The following is a 27,775-nucleotide window of genomic DNA, read 5'->3' on the forward strand; positions in this document are numbered from 1 at the left end:
GCTTGAGATTCCCAGCAACTGACAAAACATTCTGAGCTTCCTCTCTAACCTTTCTCCAAAGGGAAGTTGCTCCATCCCCTTTATCAGTCTGGTTGAGTTTTCCTGAACCTTTTCCATCTCTATGCAATATTCCTTTCAAAGGGAAGTGACACGGTATTCTAAATGCAACTGCACCATATTTTTTTGGAGAACAGCATTATCAATCAATCAGTCAATCAAATCTTTATTACGGTCATAGACCAGCATAAGTACGGTGGGGTACAATAATTTAGAATCGTTTTGGAACTCTAAAAAAAGTATTAAAATAGAAGGTATCATAGAATCATAGAAGAGTTGGAAGAGACCACAAGGGCCATCAAGTCCAACCCCCTGCCAAGCAGGAAACACCATCAGAGCACTCTAATGTCTAAAAGACTATAAGAATCTAAAAGAAGGGTTAGGAACATTAAACGGATATGTTGTTTAGTCGTGCCCGACTCTTCGTAACCCCATGGACCAGAGGACACCAGGCACTCCTGTCTTCCACTGCCTCCCGCAGTTTGGTCAGACTCATGTTTGTAACTTCGAGAACACTGTCCAACCATCTCGTCCTCTGTCGTCCCCTTCTCCTTGTGCCCTCAATCTTTCCCAACATCAGGGTCTTTTCCAGGGAGTCTTCTCTTCTCATGAGGTGGCCAAAGTATTGGAGCCTCAGCTTCAGGATCTGTCCTTCCAGTGAGCACTCAGGGCTGATTTCCTTCAGAATGGATGCGTTTGATCTTCTTGCAGTCCATGGGACTCTCAAGAGTCTCCTCCAGCACCATAATTCAAAAGCATCAATTATTTGGCGATTAGCCTTCTTTATGGTCCAGCTCTCACTTCCATACATCACTACCGGGAAAAGCATGGCTTTAACTATACGGACCTTTGTTGGCAAGGTGATGTCTCTGCTTTTTAAGATGCCGTCTAGGTTTGCCATTGCCTTTCTCCCAAGGAGCAGATATCCATTAAATGGATATGGAAGAGCATAAAAGATTAGTATGTAAAAAACTACAACTATCAGTTTAGAGAGCACTCTGATGTAAGTGTTCATTAAAACTAGTTTGTGGCACAGGTCACCATCTGACGAATTTTGAACCCTGCTGTGCAGAATCTGGCAACATTGTGTGTTGGAGCAGGATTGGTATCTGACCACAGCAGGGAGGTATAAAATTGTCCTGTCCATTTATGGAGTAGTGGAGAGATGAGGCTAATACAAATGTCTCTGTAGTATTCTGGAGAAGCACACGCTCTGTTGTTTCCATTTGTCCACAGTCACAGGTGCATTGTATCTCCAAATAAGCAGTTTTCCTGTATCGACCTTCAGAACGGCATTAATGATCGTGGCAGTTTTAAGTTCCAAACAACCCCTATTGCTATGCTAGAACGCAGTGGCAAAGATAGACCTCACACTGCAAAATATATCTGCATTTGCTTTATCCCCTCGGGGAGCTGGTTTAATTGCACAGAAACCATACAGCCTGCAGAGCTGGGTCTTATTTAGGGTTAACTGCCTGAAATGGGGGTAACGATCAGGCATCCTGCTGAATGGGTTGAATATGAGTTTCTACCTTGCTGGGCCAAAAAGCAGCAGGCCAGCAGACGTTGTTGTTTTTTCTCTCTCACTCCATTTCAGGCCCTCTTGAACGATCCACTCTACATTGGCCTGAAGCACAAGAGAGTTCGTGGGAAACAGTACGACAGCCTGATTGATGAGTTTATGCAAGCAGTTGCAAACAAGTGAGTGGAATTTCGAGTGCGCGTGTTTCCTCCCATTAGCTGCTTGGCTTTAAGAGAGGTTAAAACTAGCCACGCAAACAGTCTGTTTCAAGGCAGGGCTTGGGCAGAGGGGGGCCATTAAATATGTGCCCCTACGGGTGGTCTGAGAATGACCCTTTGTGCTTGAGTCAAGGTTATTTATGTCCACAGAAATCTGGTGGGAGAGAGACTCATTTATCTGGAACAATTTCCTGCTGTCATCGTAGACCCCTCAAGAAAGGACAGATGTGACTCACAGACATGTTAAAAGAGGCCTGGTTATCACCAGGGTGGTTAAATGTATTTTTTATTTCTGTATATATATATATATTTTAAAAAAGAAACCCAGGATTCTTTGAGGTTCAAAGAATGGTGCTATACAGTGGTACCTCGGGTTAAGAACTTTATTCGTTCCGGAGGTCCGTTCTTAACCTGAAACTGTTCTTAACCTGAAGCACCACTTTAGCTAATGGGGCCTCCCGCTGCCGCCACGCAATTTCTGTTCTCATCCTGAAGCAAAGTTCTTAACCCGAGGTACTATTTCTGTGTTAATGGAGTCTGTAACCTGAAGCGTCTGTAACCCGAGGTACCACTGTACTTTTAAATGTCTAGTTCCAATACATACCCTCCAACGCCCCTCTGATCAAAATTGGGACGCTGGTTTTTGGGTCCCGAGCTATTGCGGGAGTTAGTGCGCGAGACCAAAAATACAAGCATCTTTTGGTCCGGCGCTCTGGCGTCAGCCAGCTGGACCGAAAAACGAATTGGGACAGTATGCAGATGGGGCTTGAGCAGTAGGGGAAATTATATGACCCCCGTGCTTATTTTAGCAGATCAGAATATTGCACTTTGCATAGCTGTGCAAATTCAGATAAAGCGGGACATTGGAAGCTGCCTTCTACCACATCAGGCGACTGGTCCACTTAACTCAACATTGTCTATACAGACTGGCAGCAGTTCACCAGGACTTCAGACAGCTCCAGTTCAAGATCCCATTGGGGAATCACCCTTGACATCTTTAGTGTACAAAGCATGTTTCCTACCACTGAGCTGTGGCCCTTCCCTGTAAACATATCAGCAGGAATTCGATAAATAAACCTAAGCATACATTGGTGGGAGAGATCGAAAAGAGAGTGGCGGTGATTGGGTCTCCCAGGCTCTCTGTCCTTTCTCCATACTGGTTCCACCAGTGGTTTAGCAGGCCCTTTGAACATGGGTCTTTAAAGTGGAGCACAATCGTAAGCATTTAGATTACCGTGAGAACCAGGGAGCTGCTTCCATTGGGAATCTCTCCTACCAGCTCAGAGAAACAGGGAGTTTAATGGAACACAGGAGAGGAAACTTAAGTGAAGATTCACTGCTCTAATGTGAACATTGCAATTCATTAGTAACATCCAGCAGCTGTTCTGATCTTCCAAGATTCCTGTAATTAGCCACTTGATGATGGTGCCTCAGGCATGTAGCTATTTTTCAAACGTGAGCAATTAATAGATTTTGGAATAGCGATGCAAAACAGAGTTGTTAGGTTGATCTGCAAGCAGATCAGCTGGTCGGTGGTGCTTGCAAATCCACTATGGGGCAGCTGTGGCTTTACCTGCCCCACACCTGACATCGTAAGGCAGGTGGGTGTGGCTTCACATGGCCAATGCATCCTCAGTTTGGGAGGCTTGGCCCTCCTGAATAGGCTCATGAGCTAGCGGTTTCCCGTAAACGACTTGAGACCCAAATATCTTAAGAGTTACCTTCCTCCATAATGAATTGCGGGGGGTTGGACTAGATGACCCTTGGGTCTCTTCCAGTTCTAAGATTCTATGAATCTGCCTGACCCTTGTGAACATCCATTGAGATCCTCTTCCACGTTCCCTTAACCATCTGCAGTACAGCTTGTGAGCACAGGAGACATAGCCCTTTTTTTGATGGTGCTAAAATAGTTCCAATGCCCTGTGAAAAAACTGGGAAGATAGTTAAGCAAGGGTTAAAATGATTTTTAGTTAAATCACCTCCCTTTTAATAATCAGTTAAGTTGCGAGCTGGTCTTTGACCATAATAAATTATCTATCTAATCAGTTAAGTATACATACATTTGCATATTGCAAAATTATCTCATGCTTCAATTTAATAAACAAAAACTACCACTCTGTTTAAAAGAAGGAACATCTTCAACATTTTCAGTGCTAACCTAGATCCAAACTGTGTTTAAAAAAATTAAAAGTGTTTCCTTATCTTACAGCATCACAGGTTTTATTTTTCTCCCTCCGCAATTAAATTGGTTTCCAATTAAGAAATTAAAGTTTTGTTTGATGCACCTGCCAATTAAACGGCAAGCTTATCATCTGCGAGGTTGTCTTTCTCACCATTCCAGTAGAAAGGGCAAGAGGCAGAAATTCCAGGGGCAGATTGGGAGGGGGGAGATGGCCAAGCTGGCACTCCTGGGGAGTAATCCAATTCAGTTCATGTTTGCAGGTGAACCTATCTAATTTTGCACTTTCAGAAATGATGTGTGTGAACAGCCATCCTTCGAAATTCACACTTCTCTGAATTTTGCAATGCACTTCTTGAGTTAAGTCACTTGTAGCAAAACGCACAGAGAGAGAGAGAGAGAGAGAATAAAAAAGCATATATTGATGAAAAAAGCATTCAAAGAATTATATTACTGAACATTGCACACAAAATATGTCAGGAGAAATTCACACTAAGATGCCAACGGGTTTTCATGAGGGGGTTCAAGGGGGCGATCGCAACTCGATGTAGAAATGTGGAGAAGTAAACATAAGGGTGGAAAAATGAGAAACTAGAGAGGAAATGAAATTGACAGATTCAACAATCCCCAGGTGCCTCGAGAGAAATTGAACCTGACACCAAAATTCGCTGGTGAAATGCTTAAAACAAATATGACCTCATACTGATTTCTCTTGACCTCATATGAGGCCTGTTCACACTGACCTGGAAATAAGTCCCACTGAACAGAATGGGACTTACTTCTGAGTAGGCATGCAAAGGATTGCACCGGCTAAGCTGAAAAACCCTGTGCAGACTTGCAGGCTCCACCGAACTCAGTGGCGTTTGTTTCCAAGTGAAGAACGTGTAGGATGGAACTTCCTATATCCTCCTCCCCTTTGCCTCTTCCCTCTCTGCAATACTGTGCCGCAGCCGTGTCAGTCGTCGGTCTCCAGGTATCGGGGAAATGCTGGATCCTGGTCCAGCCTCAAAGCTCTTGCTTTGTGTTGGCATGATGGGTGTCTGAGCGAGCGGCTCGGATGCGCTCCCACACTCTCAGGAGCGCTGTCGCTGAAGCCTCATTAAACTGTCAACAGCCTTCTCCTATTTCCTTTCACGCCACACACCCATTTTGCCAGGCTGACTGCGAAAAGGAGAAGCTCGCTCCCTTTCATCAGCCCTCCTCCCCTGTTTTGACAGCAGGCCGCAAATCCCGAGAAGGCAGACACTCGGGACGACCGGCGCAACTTTGCTGGAGGAGGAGGAGGAGAGAACAGCAGGAAACATTGTTGAGAGATGCTTCATTCAGCCAGTATCCCTGACCCAAAGCTCCTAGGGATGGGGACCCATGATGTTTCCCATCCCCAGAAGTTGTTGGCGTTCCCCATCATCTCTGATTATTGGCCATACTGGTAGGGAGCTGTTATTATTTTTGCCCTTCGCCCCAGGACAGGTTTCAGCATTATAACGCAATATTAAAAACCATTTAAAGCAACTTGCAGGCACCAAGGTTGGTCCGAAAAATATCCACCTTGAGTGCCAAAAGACAGAGCAAAGAGGTATATCGTCACCATTGGCCAGAAGGCCCCAGGTGCAACTCTATGGAGAGAGAATTTCACAAATTTAAGGGCTGCTGCAGAGAGAGCGCCCTCTTCTGGTCCACCACCAACACTCCTAAGCTTCTAAGTGAGAAGGAACTACCAAGAAGGCCCCTTTTGCTGATCGTAGAACCCTAGGTGGGTCTGCAGAGACAGAAGTGGTCTTTCAAGTATTTGGGACCTGAGTCGTTGAGTTGGAATCCAGCAGCATCTCAATGGCAGTAGGAGGCTTCAATCGCCTTTAGCTGACAAATTCGTGTTGCACAATTAAAGTAGATTTTGAGCTCCTGCACAACAACCCCGCTTCCTCCCTGAGTCCTTTCTGCAGCCAGGAAAATGACAGGCGAAATTCATCATCCAGAAGTGTGGGATAACGTGTACTTGACACCCAACATTGTCTAACCTCCCCACAAAAAAATCAGGACAGATGCTCGCTAAATAGCCAGCAGGCAAATCACAATGGATTCTGAATGCACAGGTCATCTGAAAGTACTCACGAGAAGCGGGTTGGTGCAGTACGCCTGGGAATTTTCTGCCAAGTATTCATTTGTTTGCAGAGCCCCACTGAGAGGTTGTGCCCTTTGCTCCAGCTGAGTGCCGGTTCCTGATACGTGGTGACGTGGTAAATCTCAAGGGCGGGCAGAGTACCTGTTCTTGCTAACAGGATTGTGAGGCCAAAGGCAACCAGCTTTATTAAACGCGAACCCTGGAATTTGGGGCCTTCTCCAAACTGATGCCAAAGTTTTGTACTCGTTTTGCGTTTTGTACCACAAGCCCTGTGTTCAGTTCCCCCTCCCCAAAATGAGTGATTTACATCAAACTAGGATTTACTATCAGTTTGGAGGGGATTCCAAATTTCAGGGTTTGAATCTATTAAATCTTATGCAACCTCCAAATCCCCCTCCAACACGCACAAGAGATTTCTTAATATTTTTATGTTGCATTGATTTTCTTATCCCTTTCTGTTTTTTCTGCCAGTTGCTCTACCTCTCATATGAGTAGCCTTGAGTGACCTGGAATAGAAAGAAGGGATATGAAAACGGGTTTTAAGAAATACCGAAAATTGTTACACTTTTTCAGTCTTGGGTGCCCACTGTCAGATCCAACCACTTTAAGTGGGGACTCTCTAGTCGACCTGTTTACTGAGTATTCATCTTGATTTGCATGTTGCAAGGCTTGCATAGGGGTTATAATATTTTCTATCCACATACCTATTTCCTGCAATAAGCTACTTCGTTGTTTTTCTTACCTCCAAACATCTCCCAGTGCAAACATCTCCAGGGAGAAGTCTGCTCTCTAACCAAAATTCAGCCCCTTAATCCTGCCTTCCTCTGCAACCCGGGAGGGTTCCAAGAGGTAATTGGGACCAATTATTCCAAGACTCTGCTTCTGCGCTTATGCCTCCATCCATGCCACCCTTTCCCAGCTGTGAGAAAACATTGAGTCATGTGAACTTTCCCTTGCAGTTTGCAGTCCAGCAGTAACTGGACTTCATGTGATGTTAGCGCACGTTTTCATAGACCGATTTCTTCAGCCCGATGAGTCTGAGGTGACCTTTCGTTTTCCTAATCATGCAGTTTTCGCCCTTTCTGATTTTTGCATCATCCGCTAACCAGGAATGCATACTATTTCCCCACTGCAAGCACTCCATGCTTGCCGTGTTACTCATTCTCTCTGCTAAACCCATCAGGGCAAACCCTGGGCTGGCTATCTTCTTTTACTAGCTCAAGGGAAGAGAGCCTAAACTTGGGGGAAGCTTCTTTCCCTTTCTCCAAGTGAGTATTTCGGCAGGAATTTTGACGCTGAACACTCTCTCTCGTAAACGTCAGGGTCCGCGTTGTGAAGAGTTTGCGAGGGCAGAGCCTGTAAGTGGGTCATCCGTGTGAAACTTGCAAGAAGATGCCAGAAGGCCATTATTATTTTTTTATGCGTTCATGGTTTCGGTTCTGCACTGGAAGCACAATGTTGTTTTCTTCCGGATGAGCCAGCAGTTTCAGAGTTTGACCCACAGGACTCAGGCCAGGGCACTGTTCATGGGTGCCCTGGGTCTTTTGAAGTGGGTATGGGGTGGGTCTCCTCAGGTCCTACTTGTGGGTTTTCCTTTGGCATCTTTATTGAAGAAGAAGAAGAAGAGTTTGGATTTGATATCCCGTCTTTCACTCCCTTTAAGGAGTCTCAAAGCGGCTAACATTCTCCTTTCCCTTCCTCCCCCACAACAAACACTCTGTGAGGTGAGTGGGGCTGAGAGACTTCAGAGAAGTGTGACTGGCCCAAGGTCACCCAGCAGCTGCATGTGGAGGAGCAGGGAATCAAACCCGGTTCCCCAGATTACGAGACTACCGCTCTTAACCACTACACCACACTGGCTCTCAATGCAACACATTGGCTTCTGTGTTGCATTAGATGGACCTTTGAGCCGATCCAGAAGAACTCTTCTGCATTCCTGTGGCTCTCCTCCTCCTCTCCACCTCTTCCTTAAAAAGAAAACAAGACACTTAAGCCCTTTTTGCGGTCCACTTTGGGATAAGGATATGGCCTCTTGCAGGTCACATGCTTCCAGCTGAGAACCAATCATTTCAGCAAGGTTCTGTGGGACACCGGATCACAAATCGCATACCCCCCTATCAGGGCCGGATTTAGGTTTGATGAGGCCCTAAGCTACTGAAGGTAATGGGGCCATTTATATGTCCAGCTGTCCTTTGTCAACCGCAAATTGTTGCTGTTTTTTGTGTTGAATATATGCTACATATATATAGACAGGAGTGCCTGGCGTGCTCTGGTCCAGGGGGTCACGAAGAGTCGGACACAACTGAATGACTAAACAACAACAACATATGCTACATGGTAATTTATGGACCTAATAGGTATCTAAAGCCATTTGCACAGGTTACTGTGCAACCAGTCTATGCAGAATGTAGGCACCCTATATATAAAGGTAAAGGGACCCCTGACTGTTAGGTCCAGTCGCGGACAACTCTGGGGTTGCAGTGCTCATCTCGCTTTATTGGCCGAGGGAGCCAGCGTACAGCTTCCAGGTCACGTGGCCAGCATGACCAAGCCGCTTCTGGCGAGTGCACGGAAACGCCGTTTACCTTCCCGCCGGAGCGGTACCTATTTATCTACTTGCACTTTGATGTGCTTTCGAACTGCTAGGTGGGCAGGAATAGAAATGAGCAAACCAGTGATATTTTAGGGAGCAGGCTGGCAGGCGGGGCCCATGACTTACATCATAGGCTGACTCCAGAGCACGGCACCAAAAAAACAGAAGGAAAACTTACCTTGACCTCGTACGTCACCACTCTCCTCTTCCTCCTTGAGCCACGGAACTTCCGGAAGTACGTCTGTATTGTTTCGAGGAGGAGGAAACTGGTCGCGATACTGCAGAGGTCGGGGCAACCTTCCCTGGGCCACTCTGGACAGCCAGCGTCTCCCAATGTTGTGCAGGCTGGGGCAACCTTCCCCAGGACACTCCATTCCACGTAGCCTCTCCTGAGGCTGCGGAGCAGGAGGTGGAAGACAGAAAACAGAAATAGGAGAGGGGAAGGGGGGCCAAGGAATGAGTTGCGGCAGTAAGCGGGTGGGCAAGAAAGGGTTTGGCGGCAAGGAGGGGGCAAGTGATGGGATGGGGGGTGCCCCAAATTTTCCTCCCAAAATGTTGGGGGGTGTATGAGATAGTAGCATTTAAGTGGAGATACGTTTCTATTTTAAAAAAAAGAAAGGAGCTTTTATGGTGTGCTTTACAAGTGGCCCCTGAAAAACGGGTACCTGCCGGTAGAATGAATAGGATGAGGGGCCTTTGTAAGAATTGAGTGCTTCCCCCCCCCCCTTCAAAGGAGTGGGTTACTTGTCTGGATCAATAAAGAGAGGCCATCATTGGACCTTCCTGCTGACAGGCACTTTTTAGCACCGTAGCAGGGGAAATTGTCCACAAATATCGAGGACAAAAAAAGGCCCCGTCTGAGAGAGGCTGACAAAGGCTGGAGTCTTTTTAAAAGCTGCAATGAATGGGGCTCTCAGTGGCCTGGCTACAAGCGAAACATGATTTGTCTGGTTTCAGTTTCTGATTTCAAGCCCTCGGTGTGTCCCACTTGTTCATGCCGGATTTCTCAGGGAGAGCTGTGCCAACGTTTCCCTGCAATGCTTGAGGTCCCAAAGGCAGCAGTATTGTGATTATGATTATTCATACGCTGCAGGGTTTAGTTCTCTCTCTTTTCTTTTTTGTCACTTGGGCTGCCTCCCGACTGTCACCGTTCTTCGCGAGGGATTCAAGCGCACACCAAAAGTGTAGGTTTGCACAGTTAAATCAGGTTAAAGGGCCCTGATAGTAAAGTAAAGGGACCCCTGACCATTAGGTCCAGTCGTGACCGACTCTGGGGTTCCGGTGCTCATCTTGCTTTATTGGCCGAGGGAGCCGGCGTACAGCTTCCAGGTCATGTGGCCAGCATGACTAAGCCGCTTCTGGCCAACCAGAGCAGTGCATGGAAACGCCGTTTACCTTCCCGCTGGAGTGGTACCTATTTATCTACTTGCACTTTGACGTGCTTTCGAACTGCTAGGTTGGTAGGAGCAGGGACCGCACAACGGGAGCTCACCCCATCTCAGGGATTCAAACCACCGACCTTCTGATCGGCAAGCCCTAGGCTCTGTGGTTTAACCCACAGCACCACCCGCATCCCTCAAAGGGCCATGATACACCAGTGCAAAGCACAAATCCACTTTAAAGGAGAAACTTGGCTTTCTAGAGTTTGGAAACTGACAGGGAAGTGCTTTGGAAAGTGAAAAATGAACAAATCACTAACAGGATGATATATAAGCACCCCGCAAGCAAGCATTAAGCATTAATTGTGATTTATTTGCATTGAGGTCCTATAACCCCAGTGCAAATCAATCACAACTAATGCTTAATAAAGACCAGGTACATTCCTAACTTCCATGTAAGCTTTGTGCAAGAAAATTCATCATGAATGCTCAATAAATAATGTCATTTAGAGGAGCATGTAGTCATTGAACATACTAATGACCTGCTGGCCATATGTCTATCTCTTGTTTATTCATTTACATTTGAGAAGACATTATTGATTCCTGCCCTCCTTGTAGCCCACAAGCACACAAATGCCAAAATCAGAAATTTGCCTCTTGAGTCATCTGTTTTGTGCTTCCAAAATATAGATGGCAAAGGAATTGGTTTTGAATGGGGTTTTTTACACCAAATTTGATGGTTCCAAGCCAACGGAGCCAGCCTTGAATGTCAAACTGAGCACCTGTTTGACATTCAACACTAGCCCTACTCAGAGTAGACCTGTTGAAGTTAAAGGCCATGACTCACGTAGGTTCATTTCAGTGGTTCTACTCTGAGTAGGACTTCACTGAATGCAACCTATTGCCAGCATCTTTTAATGGTTTTTTAAATAATGTCGACCAGCCATGTGCAAAATTAGAATATTCTATAACACTGCACGAAGATGGATCTTCCATTTCTTCCTGGAAAGATTTGCGCTGACACCAGACTCCAGCTCAGTTAACCTTGGTCTTTCTTTTGAAACCTGCAGGTATGGGATGAATTGCCTCATTCAGTTTGAAGACTTTGCCAACGCCAATGCGTTCCGCCTGCTCAACAAATACCGCGACAGATATTGCACGTTCAATGATGACATTCAAGGTAAGAGATGCAGAGCATTCGCTGACGAGACATGGGACTTGGTACCACGCTGCGTGGGGTTTCGCATGCAGCTGCTCTCCGCTGTTGAGGAAATTGGTCAAAGGATGAGCACAGAAGCTGCGTGGCATCTTAGACGTGGATGTGCTGAACTAGCTCATCCCAGACTTGAGGAAAAAGACCGCAGGGGCATTCGGAAGTGTTGCTGGCAGCAGAAGACACCCATTAGTACAACTATCTGGCAGTAAGAAGACTCATTTCTTCTTGGCTGCTACTGTGATGTCAGTAACAGATGGTAAGGTTCTGGGTGACATGGAACTACCATCAACTGGGTTTCTCTGGGGCTTGTTCAGCTTTTTGCAACGCCTCGTTGATCTTTTCCTTTTAAAGTTCTGGACAGATAAGTGTTTTGGAGCCTGTTTCCTGCTGTTGGGGGGCTGGGGGCTTTAAATATGCTTGTATTGGGCTACTGAGGAATGCAAATTCACGGCCACATTGCAGCCTTTTAGGGTCAGCTGGATTCTGGTTTACACTTCCACATACATACATACATACATACATACATACATACATACACACATGTCTTATGTCTTTCACTGATGCAGTTTTCTTCAACAAACCCCCACCCTCCGCTCCCCTGTGAAGCTGGAAAGATAATTGGAACATACTGTTAGTTTCTTGCATCAGTAGACCCCACTGGTAGGATTAAGGGCCCCTACAGATTTCTTTCTCATTTTGCACCCACAATTATTTGTGCTATGGTTTTCCCAGTAGTGATGTATGGAAGTGAGAGCTCTTCGTGACCCCACGGACCAGAGCACGCCAGGCACTCCTGTCTTCCACTGCCTCCTGCAGTTTGGTCAAACTCATGCTGGTAGCTTCGAGAACACTATCCAACCATCTCATCCTCTGTCGTCCCCTTCTCCTTGTGCCCTCCATCTTTCCCAACATCAGGGTCTTTTCCAGGGAGTCTTCTCTTCTCATGAGGTGGCCAAAGTATGGTAGCCTCAGCTTCAGGATCTGTCCTTCCAGTGAGCACTCAGGGCTGATTTCCTTCAGAATGGAGAGGTTTGGTCTTCTTGCAGTCCATGGGATTCTCAAGAGTCTCCTCCAGCACCATAATTCAAAAGAATCAATTCTTCAGCGATCAGCCTTCTTTATGGTCTAGCTCTCACTTCCATACATCACTACTGGGAAAACCATAGCTTTAACTATACGGACCTTTGTCGGCAAGGTGATGTCTCTGCTTTTTAAGATGCTGTCTGCACCTGCCAAAAACAAAACAAAACACACAAGTCTGGAAGGACCAAATACCAGCCTAGTCTCAGAGCAGTATGGCCAGAATCCAGGCTGGGAAGATGGGGGAATGTCTTGTCCCACACTAGCTAGAGGGGGATTGCGGTGACATTTAAAGCAGAATAAGCATAACTTGTGAACAATGGTGCATTAGCTGAAATGGGGGGTGACTCCCAAGAGACAATTAAAGCTTTGATTGCAGCCTTCCTCTCCCTTTCCAAAGGAGACTTACAGCTGAAATCCTAAACACACATTCTTTCAAATAAGCCCCATTGAAATTAAAGCCACTTACTTGCAAGTAAACATGGTGAGGGACTGGGCCCTTAGCCAGTCTAGCTTCCCTTTGTTAATTAAGGAATTCTGTTTGAAGTAGAAACTTGCAAGTTTGCCGAAAGCAAAGAGACCAGTTTACAAAAGAATCCCTTCAGCAATCTGTGGCAAGATTTATTTTTTTAAGAGTGACCCTTTGGGATTAAACAAACATTGATTAGCCAACGGTTTGTGCAAAGCAGCTGCAAACACCTTTTTTTTTTTTAACCCCCCTTCAAATTCAGCAAACTGTAATCCCAAAGATAAATTATTATTCTGTGCCCAGGGTGCATTAATTTTGTTGTCTTTTGAGTAATTGGAGAGCGAGAGAACAAACATGTAGAGGCGATGGAGGATTAGAAACACATGTTGAGGAGGGGAAAAAAGCCTATTACTGGTTCTTGTCGTTGCACCAAAGCCTTGCAACCTTTTCATCCTATCTGGAATTGGATAGGATTATGAGTAACGACACACCCTGTCTCGCAGGGATATAGGCTTCTTAAAACCACATCACAGAACAGGCTGAGTCATACAGCAACATCGATTCCTCAACCCACTCACCCCACTTCTTCTATCTTTATGAGAGCATTTTTTAAAAAATAAACACCCTGAGTTTATTTGGCAGTGTCCACTTAGTTAGTTAGCTGTACAAGCCAACTATTAAGCCGTAGCTCCACCTAGTGGAAAGAGGAGTGCAGAGCAGTTTTGAGATGATGAACATTCATATACAGTCATACCTCTTCTTGCGAACGCTTCATGTTGCGTTTCTTCGGGTTAAGAATGCGGCACACCCAGAAGTGTTTACTTCCGGGTTTCGCCACATGCACAGAAGCGTACTGTGCAGTTCGCACATGCGCAGAAGCACTCTATCACACTTCACACATGCGCAGAAGTGCCGCTCTGGTTGTGGACTTTTCAGAGTGCGAACGGCACCCCAGAACGGATGGTGTCCGCAACCAGAGGTACCACTGTAAAAGATAGATAGATAGATAGATAGATAGATAGATAGATAGATAGATAGAAGATGATGATAGATGACAGATAGATAGATAGATAGATAGATGATAGATAGATAGATAGATAGATAGATAGATAGATAGATAGAGATTGCTGTTGCTTAGTCGTTTAGTCGTGTGCGACTCTTCGTGACCCCATGGACCAGAGAACGCCAAGCACTCCTGTCTTCCACTGCCTCCTGCAGTTTGGTCAAAAGATAGATAGATAAATAGATACCCTTTAATCTTTAGTGCAAGAATGGATTGTTGCATAGAGGCCTTTTAAAGTGATTATAGGAAGCAACAAAGACATCAACGGAGGTCTTGCAAGCAGCCTTCTAAGAAACAGTGGTTTGATTACATCTGTAGGAAGGTTTCGTTTGAACCAGGGAGGAAAACAACTGTGTTTCAGGCAGTGAGCTGATAGGTCAGCACCCAGAACACAAAAACTGCCCCCTGGGTGACCTTGAGCTCGTCACTGTCTTTCCCCCTAACCTACCTCACAGGGCAGAGGTCAGCAAGGTTTATCTTGCCTGGGCCAGATCAGTCCCTTGGAGATCCCTCCGTGGGCTGGATCCCGCTCCTGCGATTTTCGGTGTCTGCGCTAAATACTAAATAACTATAAAATGAGTCCTAAAAATACACACTGCAAGGGTAAAAAGGTGGTGGGTGGGGGGAACCAGTAAAGGACTAAGCCTAGAATCCTACCTGTGCAACTTCTTCAAAAGGAAAGAAAGAATAGCTCACCTGAAGTGTGCGGAAGGAGGCGGATTGACAGCTGAGCCAACATTCATCTCACTGGATTTCATGAATGCCATAGCAAATTGTAAAGCTGTGTTCACACTGCGGGCAAGGAACCTGCTGTGATTACTCTTCAAATAACTGTCTGTATTTACCCTTTGATGTGGAGTTTCCTAACACTTAAAAGCAGAGCAGCAGCACCTGCTGGGTTTTAAATGTTGTCTAGATTGCATGCTTGCCCAAGATAATGTTGAAATCTCTCCCCTCCTGAACTATTCATTATAGTTTTCTCTGTGCCTAATTGAGACAGGCATGGAAGGGTGAAGGAAATTAAAGGGAAATCTGTGTTAATTTTTAATCCTAGCTGGATAAATGTTTCCTAAGACTGTGATCTGAAAGACTGCTAATGTGCTCAGTGTTCCGCTCATGGGCTTTCTGGAGATAAAACACAAGACAACAAGCATTTGGGCTTCTCGCGTTCCTTTGTTTTTCATCCATATTCAGTGCTGCCCATCTTTCATTTCAGAACGAACCTGACCAATCCACAAGCCGCCTTGTGTCTCTCAAACGTGGGTCCCCAGCTGTTGCTGGACTACAACTCCCATCTTCCCAGCTAGCAGGACCAGTGGTGAGGGATGATGGGAGTTGTCGTCCGACAACAGCACAAAATACTACCAAGATACAAAATCAGGCATTCTAACAATCAACACATTTAAGACAGGCAGCAAAAGACACTTCAAAGCAAACACCTTGCAGAACTTGCACCATGTTTCAAAAGCTGCTAGGGACAGAAACATATTTGTTAACCATTTCAAATCGGCAGGGAGTTCCATAATTTTGATGCCACCACTGAAAAGCCCTGTTTTTTTCAACTGTCCAACGGATCTCATGAGTAAACGGGACAGAAAACAGTTGCCCCTGCTGCTGATTTTGAAGCCCTGGGAAAGTTTGTCTGTCTTGTTATCTCTGTGTTCCCAGGGACATTTCCAGCAACGGCATGTGACTCTATGGGGTTTGGGGTGGTTGCTTTCTTTTCCCAGGAACTGCTTCTGTTGCAGTAGCTGGCATCCTTGCAGCCTTGAGGATCACAAAGAACAAGCTTTCTGACCACAAATTTGTCTTCCAAGGAGCTGGAGAGGTAGGATCCCTGTTACTCTTGAGGAAAGGCTGAACAAGTCACCGTTTCCCTTTTGCTCATTCCTTTTTCTCTTTTTAAATAGCTGAACAGAAATTTGAAAGCAGTGAAGTCATCGTAAGCCTCAGGAGGCGGGGGTAGTCTTGAGCTTTGCAGCTCTCCGCACATGGTAGTTTTGCAGAAGGAGATTACACAGCTGTGAGGGAGACGGCCCTTGTGTTTATGGCTTGGGATGTGAGCCTAGATTTGTGCCAAGTCCCTAAAGATCCTGCAGCGTTTCGTAGAGAATGAGACATGACCCACGGCTACCCATATTTCACAGGCTTCTGCTTTGTGTCTAGCGAATGAAGTAAACAGTGCTTCAGATTATTTTAATTAACAAAAAAATAACACACCAAAACCAGCCAGAAACCAGAATCATCTCCCTTCCCAGGTGATTTTTCTTTCTGGTCCCCCCCCCCTCATTGTGGGAATGAATTAGAATTACAGAATTTCACAGTTGGAAGAGACCACAACAGTCCTCTACTTCAACCCCTTGGTAAATGCAGCTTCTACAGTGCAAAAATGGATAACCACCCCATCATCTCCTTAGGAGTCTCCAGCAAAAGAGAGCCCACTACCTCCCAAGTCTGCCTGTGGTCACTATCAAACAACTCTAACTGATAGGCAATTTCTCCTAATAGAGGAAATGATTTCTGGTGGTGGTTGATTAGATTTATATATCGCCTTTCATCAAGAGATCTCAGAGCGGTTCAGAAGATAAAAGCACAATAAATAGTTAAAACAGAAACAATACCCCCCCCCAAAAAAACCCACAATTAAAAGAGTGTAGAATATTAATCAGCCAAAGGCCTGGTTGAAGAGGAACGTTTTTGCCTGGCATCTAAAAATACGTAATGAAGGTGCCAGGCAGGCCTCCCTGGGGAGAGCATTCCACAGAAGGGGAGCCACTGCAGAAAAGGCCCCGTTCTTGTGTTGCCACCCTCGGGACCTCTTGTGGAGGAAGCACACAAAGAAGGGCTTCAGAAGATCACAGAGTCTGGGTCTGTTTACATGGGGACAAGTCATCCTTGAAAATTGCGGTTCTTGGGCTTTAGAGGTCAACACCAGCACTTTGAATTGGGCATGTCATCGGTTGTCTTTTCTGTCTGTGTTTTCAGGCAGCGATGGGCATAGCTCACTTGATTGTGATGGCCCTGGAGAAGGAAGGAATTTCAAGGGGAGAAGCTATCAAAAAAATCTGGATGGTGGACTCCAAGGGACTCATTGTAAAGGTATTGACAACATGTGTATGCTCCCCATCCTGGGGCAAGTCTGGGGGAAGGCGGGTGTGTGTGTGTGTGTGTGTGTGTGTGGAGAGCAGCTTTGCAAATGTTTGGGATGGTTCAGTGCAGAAATGAAAGAAGCCTATTGTGAAGAGCACCTATTGGCTAGCACCCATGGCCACAAACACATGTATGCCAATATAACTTGACAGTCTAGCATGCTGCTGTATAATACTTGCCTGTAATGCAGTTTGCAATGGTGAGTTCACAGGACTCATGGAATCCTGTCCATTTTCATCCTCTGTTCCTTTTGAAAACTGAGCCCGGTTCCCCAAGGCCTCTATACATAGGAATATATTAGTTTCTTGGATTTCTCAAATCCTCTTCCCTCCCCCCCTTGCTCCAACCCCAAGCATTTGGGATAGATAGCTAAAAAAATTTTTTTAAACACATGCATACTGACAAAACCAAATAGAATGAAATATCCATTAAATAGAAAAGTGGTGTGTCAAATTTTAAGTGATGCCATCGTCTCCCTTCTTTAACCGTCAAAAGTCAATGCAGCAAATGGCATTCCCTCCAACATTTCTCCGATGAAAATGGGGACATCCCATTCCATAATGATAATTTTGCTATTTATACCCTACACATCTTACTGGGTTGCCCCAGCCACTCTGGGCAGCTTCCAAGATATATTAAAACATAATAAAACACTAAACATTTAAAAAACCCTTCTCTATACAGGATTGCCTTCAGACAACTTGGGGGGTCGGATAACTCCATACCCTCCAATATTTCTCCCATGAAAACAGGGACATCCTAAGGAAAAGTGGGACATTCCAGGATCAAATCAGAAACTGGGACAGTGTCTGTAAATAGGGACACTTGGAGGGTCTGAAATTACCGTCTTGCACCAACCTCAGATAGCACTCAGACTTGGACTTTGGGGGGGGGGTCTCCAGAGGAAAGGAGCTTCTCCAGCATTTGTGGGGCACCCACCAAGAACAAGTCATAAGTTCTTGGTTCCCAGGTGGCATAATCTTAGCAGATATCTGGTGTTAGGGCAAAGGCGACTGCTTCAAGTCTATCACCTTTTGCTTTGTTTGACTCCCAGGGCAGAAGTCACTTGAACCATGAGAAGGAGATGTTTGCTCATGACCATCCCAACGTGAAGACCCTGGAGGAAGTGGTGAAGGCAGTAAAACCAACAGCCATCATTGGTAACTGCTATGCTCCCAATTGCTTTGGAACGCTTGCTTTTGCTTTTATATTTCTGCTTTTAAGCAGTGCTTTTTAGACTGCAGCCTTAAGAGATAAACCATTTGCTGATGCTTTTGTTTTTCCTTTACCTGTTGCAGGTGTGGCTGCTATTGCTGGTGCTTTCTCTGACCAGATTCTGAAGGACATGGGGTCTTTCAACAAGAGGCCAATTGTGTTCGCCCTGAGCAATCCTACAAGCAAAGCAGAATGCACTGCGGAACAGTGTTACCGCTTGACCGAGGTATAAGATTCCCCTTCCTCCTGCTTTCATTTCATTTTTGATTAATGAATTAGATTTAATAATTGTGTACCACTTGACTGCAAGGAAACCTCTAAGTGGCTTGCAAAAAATTATAACGGAACATTAAGGTTACTGCTTTTAAAAACAAGCAAACAGTTAAAGACAGCTGCTTTAAAAATATTACTACCTTGCCACCCCATTCTCTGCTGAGCCGCTGAATGAAATTACAGAATTCCAGGCGCTTCCCCAAGGTTGTGCTTCCATTGGGAAAATTGAGACACAGTGGAAGCTACTAGCTAGTGTCTTTAAGATATAGGGTGTATTAGAACATGTAAACACTTGGAGGGGATGCAGGTGGCGCTGTGGGTTAAACCACAGAGCCTAGGACTTGCCGATCAGAAGGTCGGTGGTTTGAATCCCTACAACGGGGTGAGCTCTGGTTGCTCGGTCCCTGCTCCTGCCAACCTAGCAGTTCGAAAGCATGTCAAAGTGCAAGTAGATAAATAGGGACCACTCTGGCGGGAAGGTAAACGGCGTTTCCATGTGCTGCTCTGGTTCGCCAGAAGCAGCTTAGTCATGCTGGCCACATGACCCAGAAGCTGTACGCTGGCTCCCTTGGCCAGTAAAGCGAGATGAGCGCTGCAACTCCAGAGTCGGCCACGACTGGACCTAATGGTCAGGGGTCCCTTTACCTTTATACACTTGGAAGTCTGCAGCGGAGGGGGTGCAGAACATTACACCCCAAAAGGGTGTCAAGTTGCCCCTCTCATTGCTTCAGCAAAAGCAGCAGTCAGTCATGGCTCTTGGTCTCTCGGTGCAGTTTCCTCCAGTCGGCAGTCAAGATGTTCTTACCTCCAGCCCCCGCCTAGAGTTCTGGCCTGCCCAGCAGCTCATGGAATCGGAATCATAGAATTGTAGAGTTGGAAGGGACCACGAGGGTCACGTAGTGAAGTGAAGGACATGAGGCAGGAGTTGATAATGCAGGTGAGCTGTGCAGGAGCAAGCTGCCAGCCAGCTCTGTGGAGGCTCCTTTTATTGACACAGTATGCAAACCCAGGCAGATCCATTTTGGGCTGTGACCTTTACACATCTTCCAGTCCCGAGATCATGGGGTGGTACAAAGTTATTTCCACCGCGCTATTTTCCCCTTGCACAATGTATGACGAAGGAGACAAAGGTCATAGACAGGACATGGCGGACTATTGAGACCGCCAAAGGTTAGACAGAGGGCAAGATGTCCAGACAGCTCTGGCCTTATCTGTGGGGGGGGTGGTCCGCACCCCAAGGTCATGCATGCAGACAGCTGAGGCTGCCCGCGGACAGGAGTGTGCTCCATTCCTACAACGTAGTCCAACCCCCTGCAATACAGAGTGGGTTCAAGGGGGGGTGGCACACGCTCTACCACCGATGGAGAGGGCACCTGCCCCCCCTTCTTCTGCCAGTGATTGAAGAAGTAAAGGCCGCTGCTACGAAGGCTGCAAGCTTCCTTTCGGTTTCCACTTCTGCCCAAGCTGCCTGGCGTTCTCGCAAGTCTCTCAAGGTGCCCAAATCTTTCTCACTCTCTTTACAGGGCCGAGGCATATTTGCGAGTGGGAGCCCATTCTCCAAAGTGACCCTGCCAAATGGACAGACCTTCATCCCAGGCCAAGGGAACAATGCCTATGTTTTCCCGGGAGTTGCTCTGGGAGTGATCGCCTGTGGAGTCCGGCATATCTCCGACGATATCTTTCTCACCACAGCAGAGGTTTGGGAATTTCCTTTCACTCTGCCACCATTACGGTGGCAAATTTCTCAGGACTGCACCCACTACCCCTTTCCGCCTCGTCCTTTCAGAACTCCTTCCCAGGGCACATACACCTTCTGTTTTCAGGCCCCCCGATTCCCCTTTCTCACAAGGCGCAGGGGCAGACCCAGGTTTATCTGTGAGGGAAGCTGTTTAGTTTATTTTTCTCTTTTAAAATTTATACACTGCCTTTGGGAGAAGACAAGGCTAAGGAGGAAACTCTACACAAATCAGGAGTGGAGTCCCTAAGATGGTTGGATGGGGCCTTGTACGCCTCCTTCCGGCAATGTATTGCTCTGCTTTCCTTTGGACCACATCAGTGAGGCTGAGAGGGGGGGTCTTGTCATCTGGACAGCCCAGAACCTCCATCCACACTGCCCAGGCTTGTGCCCAGGAGAGGCCACTTATCGTATTTTCCACTCCATAGGACGCACTTTTTCCCTCTTAAAAACTAAGGGGGAAAGTCTGTGCGTCCTATGGAGCGAATGCAAGGGGGAGGCAGGCAGGAAAAGCCCCCAAGAGCCGCACACAAGCTTTGTGCGGCTCTTGCAGGCTTTTCCCCAGGAGGGAGAAGGGACCGCCGCTCCCCAACCTGTTCTGGGGGCTGGGGTCGGGAGAAGCTCGGGCTTCGCCCACCCCCAGTCCCGCGGCTAAAAAGGAGAAGCCTGAAGACCCCGGAGCGCAGTGCGAACTGCCGCTGCGCTCTGGGGGCTTCAGGCAGCTATCCGCAAGCCTTCAGAGTGCAGCGGGAGTTCTCACTGCGCTCAGAAGGCTTGCGGATAGCCGCCTGAAGCCTGGAGAGCAAGAGGGGTCGGTGCACACCGATCCCTCTTGCTCTACAGGCTTCGCTTCACTGGAGAGGCGCTGCACAGTTTTCCCTCTCTGCACAGCGCCCCTTCAGTGAAGTGGGAGGAGAAATGGAAGGGGCTCCGTTTCTCCTGCCGCTTTGCTGAAGGGGCGCTGAGCAGAGAGGGGGAGAATTTTTTCCCACGTTCTCCCCCTCCTATGGTCCAGTGCGTCCTATAGAGCGAAAAATACGGTAAGTGCTGCTAACACAGCAGTTTGGCTTCACCCCCGGAGGCACACTCCATTGTCCCTTGAGACAGATAGATGCCAACAAGATTGCAAATGAGCAAACAAACCTTGAGGTGTTTTTGCAAAGCATTCAAGAGATAAAATCAGCAAGAAGCTGAAAACCAGATTGAAATGTACAGCAACATTCTACATGTCTGCATAGGCTTGCCTAAACAAAAATGTCTTTATCAGGCACCTGCTTGATATCAGTAGGCAGGGAGTTTCCTATTATCTTACCTAGGCAGCTGGGGAAGGCTGCCTAGGTAGGATAGTAGCCTCAGGCAGCTACCAGTGAAGAGCTGACATTCAGAAGGCCTTCGCGTTTATCTTGCTGAAAATCCGCACGACTCTCTCTCTCCTTTCCTCCCCTTGCTAGTCGATCGCAGAAGAGGTCACTGAAGAGAATCTTGCAGAAGGAAGGTTGTATCCGCCTCTGAGCTCCATTCGAGATGTCTCCTTAAAAATCGCTGTCAAAGTAAGTTTCGTGGCCTTTTCCATTTTGGCGAGGTTGAAATGGTACATCGGAGGCCTTCCTCTTGAAAACAAAATGGTCCCTCTGCCTTTTTGCAAGTACCTTGCAAAATGGTACTTAAATACTAGGATGCAGGCTCACCTGACAAGCATATACAGCACAGTTTAAGCACCACTAACTCGCTACACACACGTAAGAGGGGATCAGCTTAGGGCTCGACGGGATCCTCTCGCTTCCCTGCTGAGCATTTGTGGGCATAGCCCCTTGGGAACAGCAATCTAGTTGCATAAATGTGGATATGGGTTAAAATCAATCAAACTCGTTATCACAGTCAGTGACCAGCACACAAAAATACATAGAATAACACCAAAAGAGAAAACCATAGAAATATAATTGCTAACAACTGTATTGTACTATAAAACACCAGGCACAAAGAACACAACTACAAGTTTACCAAAACCAGCCCCTGTTGAGTTTTACATGCTGCAGAAGACCGTTTAGCCACCCTGAGAGAGTGGGGTGCCTTCTGATCTGAAAGGAGTTAGAGAAGCATAGAATGCCATCCGATTGTCCTGGGAATTTTCATTAAAAGGGTTCAATAAAAATCTTAGATATAGCACAATAAAAAGAGCAATATGTAAGAGCATGGGTTATTGATTCTACCTCTGCATATATTACTACAGTGGTACCTCAGGTTATATACTCTTTAGGTTGCAAACACTTCAGGTTACAGACACCGCTAACCCAGAAATAGTACCTCAGGTTAAGAACTTTGCTTCAGGATAAGAACAGTAATCGTGCTCTAGCGGCGCGGCATCAGCGGGAGGCCCCATTAGCTAAAGTGGTGCTTCAGGTTAAGAACAGTTTCAGGTTAAGAACGGACCTCCGGAACGAATAAAGTACTTAACCCGAGGTACCACTGTATTTACTATTATTATAATAAATTAAATTTGTATACTGCCCTAGACCCATAGATCTCTGGGTGGTTCCTAAGAGGGGATTTAGGGGGATCTTCCCTCCAGAACTGCTGGTGGAAGAACATTTAAACATGTCAGAGTAAAGGCTCTGCAATGTTTTAGCAGAGAGGGTGCAGAAAGATAGTTCTCTGGTCTGTTGGTTTGTCTATTGCATTTATAGTCCACCTTTTTCTCCTTGAAGCTGATGGTTCTCCCCTCCTCACAACAAACCTGCGAGGAAGGCTAGGCTGAGAGGCACTGACTGTCCCTCAAGGTCACCCAACGAGCTTCATGTCCGAGTGGGAATTCAGACCCCGGTCTCCCAGGTCCTAGTCCGAAACCACACAGCCTCTCAATGGCTCTCCAGTCCATGGAATGGGTGTGGATAAAATAGGCATGCATGGGCCTCCCATTCAGAAATAAATAAATGCCCAGCACAGTACAATCCCCACGGCCAGAGCGAGTGGCCTAGTGGATAGAAGACTGGATCAGTTTGTGAGTGTTTGTGTGAAACCTATAACAATAAATATATGTGCTGTGTGCACACATATGTATTTAACAAGATTTGTATGCTACTTAAGACACGAACAAGTAAACAATAAAATTTACACACATACACACACACACACACACATATATGAATGAGTGGTATAAAATATGAAAAAATACATGAATGATATAAAATATATAAAATTCTGCATCGTGCAAAGCTTGATTTGGTGGCCTTTGTAAGTTACGCACATGAAGCTCAACCTGTTCATAGCTGAGCAGTTGACAACACTTTATATTCCTTCTGCAAGTCCTAACACAGGAGCAAGATCCTTCTAGACGTCGCTTAATCCCTGCTTCAGTTATTGAGAACCCCTACTCAGCCGCTGGGTGAGCTTGATAATTGAGTAGGAATTTGAGGCTCAGTCGCCTGGGTCCAAACGCAAATTCCGGTGCCAACCTTCCCGATCCTGCCCCCCCCCCCGACATTTTGCACCAAAGTAACTTGAAAGCACCAGTGTTATGTACTGAGTTGAATAGGATCCAAACTGCAGCAGTCTGTTTGGTCCTAGAACAATAGGATCCAAAATGCAGCAGTCTGATTGGTCCTAGAACAATAGGATTCAGAATGCAGCAGTCTGATTGGTCCTAGAACAATGCAGCAGTATGATTGGTTGGCAGGAACCACCCAATCCTGCTCCAGATAGCAGTGAATCCACAACCTGATTGGCTTACAGTAGAATTCCGGGATTAGCCAATCATGTGCAGCCCATTGTGTAAATAATGTATATAAAGCAGATACTGTGAGGGGACTTTCATTCATTCCTCCTCACCACTATGAGCTGAATAAAGAGCATGAAATCACTTTGCGACTCTGAGTATATTTTAACCAAATTAAAGAAGCCACTCTATTCCTTCTCGTCTTTCTCTTGCTTTTAGGTTGTCGACTATGCCTACAAAAACAACTTGGCCTCCTGGTACCCGGAACCGGAAGACAAAGAAGCCTTTGTCAAATCCCTCATCTACAGCCCTGACTACGATTCCTTCGTTATAGATAATTACCGGTGGCCGCAGGAAGCCATGCAGACTCAAAACATTTGATGTTCCTCTCTATCTCTTTTGGTCTTAAAGAGGCTCTGATCCTTAAGACGCTCCCATTTCTAGCACCTCGGATATCAGTAGGTTTTCAAGCTTATAGATTCCTCAGCTTATAGATGGAGGGGGGTGAGCAAGCGCCCATCTTTCCTTGGTGCCATTTTTCCTTTCTTCCTTCCTTTTCGAAGAAAAACGCACACATACCTGAGCCGGAAATGACGCAACAGGGGCCATTTGCGTTCCCAAACAAATGCACTGACACGTCGAGGTCGGCGCAAGATGGCTCCATCCTGTTGTCTTCCCTCTCTTAGTTTAAGCGCATGCCACAACTTTGGGGAAATGTTCTGCAGTGGGGACGCCGTCCCCCAAAATGCCCCACAGCTCTGGCATAACCCCACTGCCCTTCCCAGTGTTAGTGCTGGCAGCGGAACTCCAGTAAACCCCACAATAGCAGCGGCTGAGAGGCCGTACAACTAGGGATGTGGCCAAATCGTGTCAATTTCACTTTCTTTCGCATCTTCCCCCCCCCCATTCCTAAGCTCAGTTCCCCACAATTCCACATCAGTTTGTGACTTTTTTTTAAAAAAAAAGGCCACACAGAAATCCATCATATTTTCCCTGATATACACATCCTTGTACGCAATTTTGCCTTATATATGCATTTCTGCAAGCATTTGCCCCTAACAGAATGCATTTTGTACCTTAGTTTAATTGACGCATTTTTTTATGCACACTTTCTCCTGATATTGGTATTCTTATACACGTTGGTTGGTTGGTTGGTTGGGTGGTTGGAGCAGTGCACCACAAAACTCAAGAGAAGTTCAGATTTAGAAGGATAGCTGTCTTTGATTCAGGAATAATAAAATAAAATTTTATTTATATCCCGCCCTCCCAAGCCAAAGCCGGGCTCAGAGCGGCTAACAACAGTAAAGTAATACAACATTCTAAAATCAATTCATTATAAAATCAGTTCAAATCAAATTAATAGCAACCATTGGTCTAGAGTGGAATTTTGGTAGCTCTCCATTGAAATGTGAACCACAACAAATTTCTCCCCCCTCTCAACCACAAAGCAATCACTGCCACTGCTGCAGTGAGTTGAAGGCTGTTTCAAGAGTTCTTAGACGACAAGCTGAAAGGCGTGCCGAAGGCAACGAAGATGACCAAGGGTCTGGAAACCAAGCCTTATGAGGAACAGTTGAGGGAGCTGGGTTTGTTTAGCCTGGAAAAGAGAGGAGATACAGTGGTGCCTCGCAAGACGAAATTAATTCGTTCCGCAATTTTTGTTGTCTAGCGAATTTTTCGTCTTGCGAAGCACGAAATCCCATAGGAATGCATTGAAAATCAATTAATGCGTTCCTATGGTCAAAAAAAGTCCAAACAAAGCCAAATTTGGTACAACAACAGTTTATTAACTGCTCTTTAAAGTCACACATACTGTAAAGAGCAGTTCAAAAATTTAAGGGAAAATAAATTAACTTTATAAACAAAACATGTCTTTGTTTTTAGTCAAAGAAAAAAAAGTCGCGAGACGTTTTCGTCTTGCGAAGCAAGCCCATAGGGGAAATTCGTCTTGCGAGGCAAATCGCGAACGGAAAAACCTTTCGTCTAGCGAGTTTTTTGTCTTGCGAGGCATTCGTCTTGCGGGGCACCACTGTACGATAAAAGTAAAGTAAAGGTACCCCTGCCCGTCAGGGCCAGTCGTGACCGACTCTAGGGTTGCGTGCTCATCTTGCTCAAGAGGCCGGGAGCCGGCGCTGTCCGAAGACACTTCCGGGTCACGTGGCCAGCGTGACGAAGCTGCATCTGGCGAGCCAGCACCAGCGCAGCACACGGAAACGCCGTTTACCTTCCCGCTATAAAGCGGTCCCTATTTATCTACTTGCACTTAGGGGTGCTTTCGAACTGCTAGGTGGGCAGGAGCTGGGACCGAACGACGGGAGCTCACCCCACCGCAGGGATTCGAAATGCCGACCATTTGATCAGCAAGTCCTAGGTGCTGAGGTTTAACCCACAGCGCCACCTGCGTCCCTTGGAGATATGATAGCCATCTTCAAATATCTCAAGCGCTGTCACATGAAAGCTGGAGCAAGGTTGTTTTCTCCTGCTCCAGAGGGTAGGACACAAACCAGTGGCTTCAAGGAGATGATAGCCATGTTCAAATATATAAAAGGATGTCACTTAGAGGAGGGAGAAAGGTTGTTTTCTGCTGCTCCAGAGAAGCGGACACGGAGCAATGGATCCAAATTACAAGAAAGAAAATTCCACCTAAACATTAGGAACAACTTCCTGACAGTAAGAGCTGTTCGACAGTGGAATTTGTTGCCAAGGAGTGTGGTGGAGTCTCCTTCTTTGGAGGTCTTTAAGCAGAGGCTTGACAACCATATGTCAGGAGTGCTCTGATGGTGTTTCCTGCTTGGCAGGGGGTTGGACTCGATGGCCCTTGTGGTCTCTTCCAACTCTATGATTCTATGATTCTATGATTCCAACTAAACCTCAGGCATAACTTTCTGACAGTCTGAGGTGTTCAGTAGCGGAACGGACTCCCTTGTCTCACAAATAAAAAGTATTTTTAATTGATTTTTATTTTTAAATTGAACTTCTCCAGATTTTGAGATGCAGTTCTCTAACCAAAACCTGGCATATTTATTAGGGGAAAGTGTGCACAGATATGCTTACATTGGGGAAAGTAATGGAGGTAAATGCATTACATTGCCCTTTCTTGACGCTGCTTTTGCAACCGCTGCTAACAAGTTCTGTTGAAAAAGCAACTCGGCTGGTTCTGAGCGGAAACAGCATCTATTGCAACTGCAGCAAATAGAGGCGATCGCTTGCTATTCTGCGGCAGCGGTCCCCTTTCCCCTTCAGATTTGCCCTCAATTCTCACACACAAATATCATTTGGTACCAGGTCTTGCGAAGTTTTGATGATTCCTTTGCAAGGCTGTCCTCATGTCAGGATACGTTCTGCAGAGTATCAGCTACAACGATGAAATTTTAACCTCAGGGACTACAGTTTTATTTTTAAATGTTGTTTATTTTACTGAATGCAAGGCAGTACCCAAAGTATCATGGTGCTTGGATTTGATAGGAGGAAGTGTACATGGGGAAATCGCATGGAGCTTTTATACCTGACGCAGGAGCCCCTTTTGAATAGTGCTTAGTATCGCTGGCCATTCATTCAAAAGTTTGCTATCAAGGCTTTGTTCCATAATGAGAGCCCTGTTTGGTCAGATTAAAGTTCCACCTATCCAACATTCTGCTTTTATAACTGTAGCTAATCAGATGCTATCAAGAAGCCCATAAGCAGGGTGGTATGAAAGCAACAGCCTCTGCCCTCGTTGTTGTTCCCTAGCAACATCTACAAAGCTAAGCAGGTTCTGGTGTGGTTTCAAATTGGATGGACCGTATGTCAAGA

At 46.1% G+C, this 27,775-nt stretch overlaps 1 protein-coding gene across 1 annotated transcript in view; it reads left to right on the forward strand.

Annotated features, from left to right (window-relative positions):
* The window catches only part of ME3 (malic enzyme 3), an 84,927-nt gene extending 59,994 nt beyond the window's left edge, over positions 1 to 24,933 (forward strand). The window contains exons 7-15 of the mRNA XM_083499660.1: positions 1,655 to 1,758; positions 11,141 to 11,250; positions 15,629 to 15,726; positions 16,884 to 16,997; positions 18,103 to 18,208; positions 18,347 to 18,489; positions 20,060 to 20,233; positions 21,723 to 21,821; positions 24,203 to 24,933. Coding sequence (XP_083355786.1) covers positions 1,655 to 1,758; positions 11,141 to 11,250; positions 15,629 to 15,726; positions 16,884 to 16,997; positions 18,103 to 18,208; positions 18,347 to 18,489; positions 20,060 to 20,233; positions 21,723 to 21,821; positions 24,203 to 24,364 — 1,110 coding nt within the window. The 3' untranslated portion in view covers positions 24,365 to 24,933. The remainder of the gene's footprint in view (positions 1 to 1,654; positions 1,759 to 11,140; positions 11,251 to 15,628; positions 15,727 to 16,883; positions 16,998 to 18,102; positions 18,209 to 18,346; positions 18,490 to 20,059; positions 20,234 to 21,722; positions 21,822 to 24,202) is intronic.
* The last annotated feature ends 2,842 nt before the right edge of the window (positions 24,934 to 27,775 follow it).

The sequence above is a fragment of the Podarcis liolepis genome (assembly GCF_965112155.1).
Source record: "Podarcis liolepis genome assembly, chromosome: 4".
Lineage (NCBI taxonomy): Eukaryota > Metazoa > Chordata > Lepidosauria > Squamata > Lacertidae > Podarcis > Podarcis liolepis.